We start from the raw sequence: 1357 nt of genomic DNA, 5'->3' as shown, positions 1-1357 counted from the left end.
ACCAAAAGGGCGCGCCAGTTTAAGGGCGGTTATTTTTCCCTCCTTTGTAATTTTGATCTTTTTCGGTTCAAACTCATCCCACATCTTTTCTTCCAGCACTTTGTCAACATCTTTCATGGGGTTGTTAGCAAATCAACATTCTTTATGATGACGAAGCAAATTTTTAAATTCTCCAACAACCGTGGCAAAGCAATCCCAACAGATGATCTTTGCACTGCATCTTTGCAGTATTCCAGTCCAAGCATTTGCAATACGCTTTCAAATAATGACAAACAGTCGTGCAGCTTTTCAGTAATCCCAATTTTTAACAGTTCTTGTTCTTGATGATCACGCATACACTGACAATATTCAATTATTCTCTTCTCCAGAAGAAGGTGAACATTTTCTTTATGGATATCTTGCTGATTCAATTGATCCAACGCATTTTCTGCTGCCGCTTTGCAATTTTCTTTGATACTAATAATATCTTTCACTGCTGGTATGATGCGATCGACTTTCTCCAATCCACTCACATTTTCTTGACGAAATTTTGTCAAAATTTTAAAATCACGCTTTGGCAAGTCCTCTTTTCCAATTTCTTTGTGAACAACTGGCACCGAAACTGTTTTCTTTGCCATTCTTCCACTTATCGATAATGCAATCGTTTCCAACTGCTTTACCAAAATACGACCAACATTATTGTTTGTCTTGGTAATCATAAACTTTACTTTAAAATAAATATACTGTTTTTAATGTTTGTTTAATTTAAACCAATACGAATGGTGTAACTTTAAACTAAACTTGATCAGTTCTGGGACAAATTTTTGTCCTATTTTATTGCTCATTGGTATTTAGCCCTCATCCGGGCGACAAATTTTACAACTTAATCCGGGCATCTGTCTACATATGCAGATACTTGAAGTTTTGTCGTATTTCATCCCTGAATGTGATGCTAAACAGCAACCTTTAGGGTTTTGGGAGCAGTCCGTAGCGGACGAAGGCATTCTTTGCTTGTCCATAGATTTTTTCATTTTTGATACCTTGTTTCGATGTTTCGTTTAACCAGTTGAGCCGAAAGCTCTTTCATAAAATGTTTCTTACATACACGAGTCGTCTCGTTTCTTCATACGAAGTCATAACGTCATTATCAATGGAATTGCTTTTTTCAAAATACATAATAAATATTATGTAAAAGTTATCAAAAATATTCCATTTAAAACGTAAATATATGGCGCTTTGTATGAACAACACCAGGAAATCAGCATTGCACCAATGATCAGATTCATTTTTCTTATCTGAGAAATGTGGATGACAATTTACGCTTTGAAATATTTAGTCTTGCGTTTGAGTTTCAGTGTTTTGCGTTCGAAAGTTCTTA

General features: G+C 35.3%; 1 protein-coding gene across 1 annotated transcript; it reads right to left on the bottom strand.

Annotated features, from left to right (window-relative positions):
- Nucleotides 1-113: 113 nt before the first annotated feature.
- On the bottom strand, nucleotides 114-1010 carry Tsp_14285 (conserved hypothetical protein). Its single transcript, XM_003368228.1, has 2 exons — nucleotides 896-1010; nucleotides 114-706 (listed from the first exon to the last, which is right to left on the bottom strand). Exons 1-2 carry the CDS (start codon nucleotides 1008-1010, stop codon nucleotides 114-116), a joined length of 708 nt encoding a protein of 235 aa, XP_003368276.1.
- Between the last annotated feature and the right edge of the window lie 347 nt (nucleotides 1011-1357).

This window comes from Trichinella spiralis (genome assembly GCF_000181795.1).
Source record: "Trichinella spiralis strain ISS 195 chromosome Unknown Scfld2862, whole genome shotgun sequence".
Lineage (NCBI taxonomy): Eukaryota > Metazoa > Nematoda > Enoplea > Trichinellida > Trichinellidae > Trichinella > Trichinella spiralis.
The sequence above is the reverse complement of the archived record's forward strand: the minus strand, read 5'-3'. Positions and strand labels throughout refer to the sequence as shown.

Excerpts from the sequence above, each read along its gene's own strand:
- Tsp_14285 (XM_003368228.1), bottom strand. The coding sequence starts at position 1,010 with ATGAAAAAATCTATGGACAAGCAAAGAATGCCTTCGTCCGCTACGGAC. Across the intron at positions 707-895 it reads GAAATACGACAAAACTTCAA|TAAAGTTTATGATTACCAAG; the intron begins GTATCTGCATAT and ends TTTATTTTAAAG.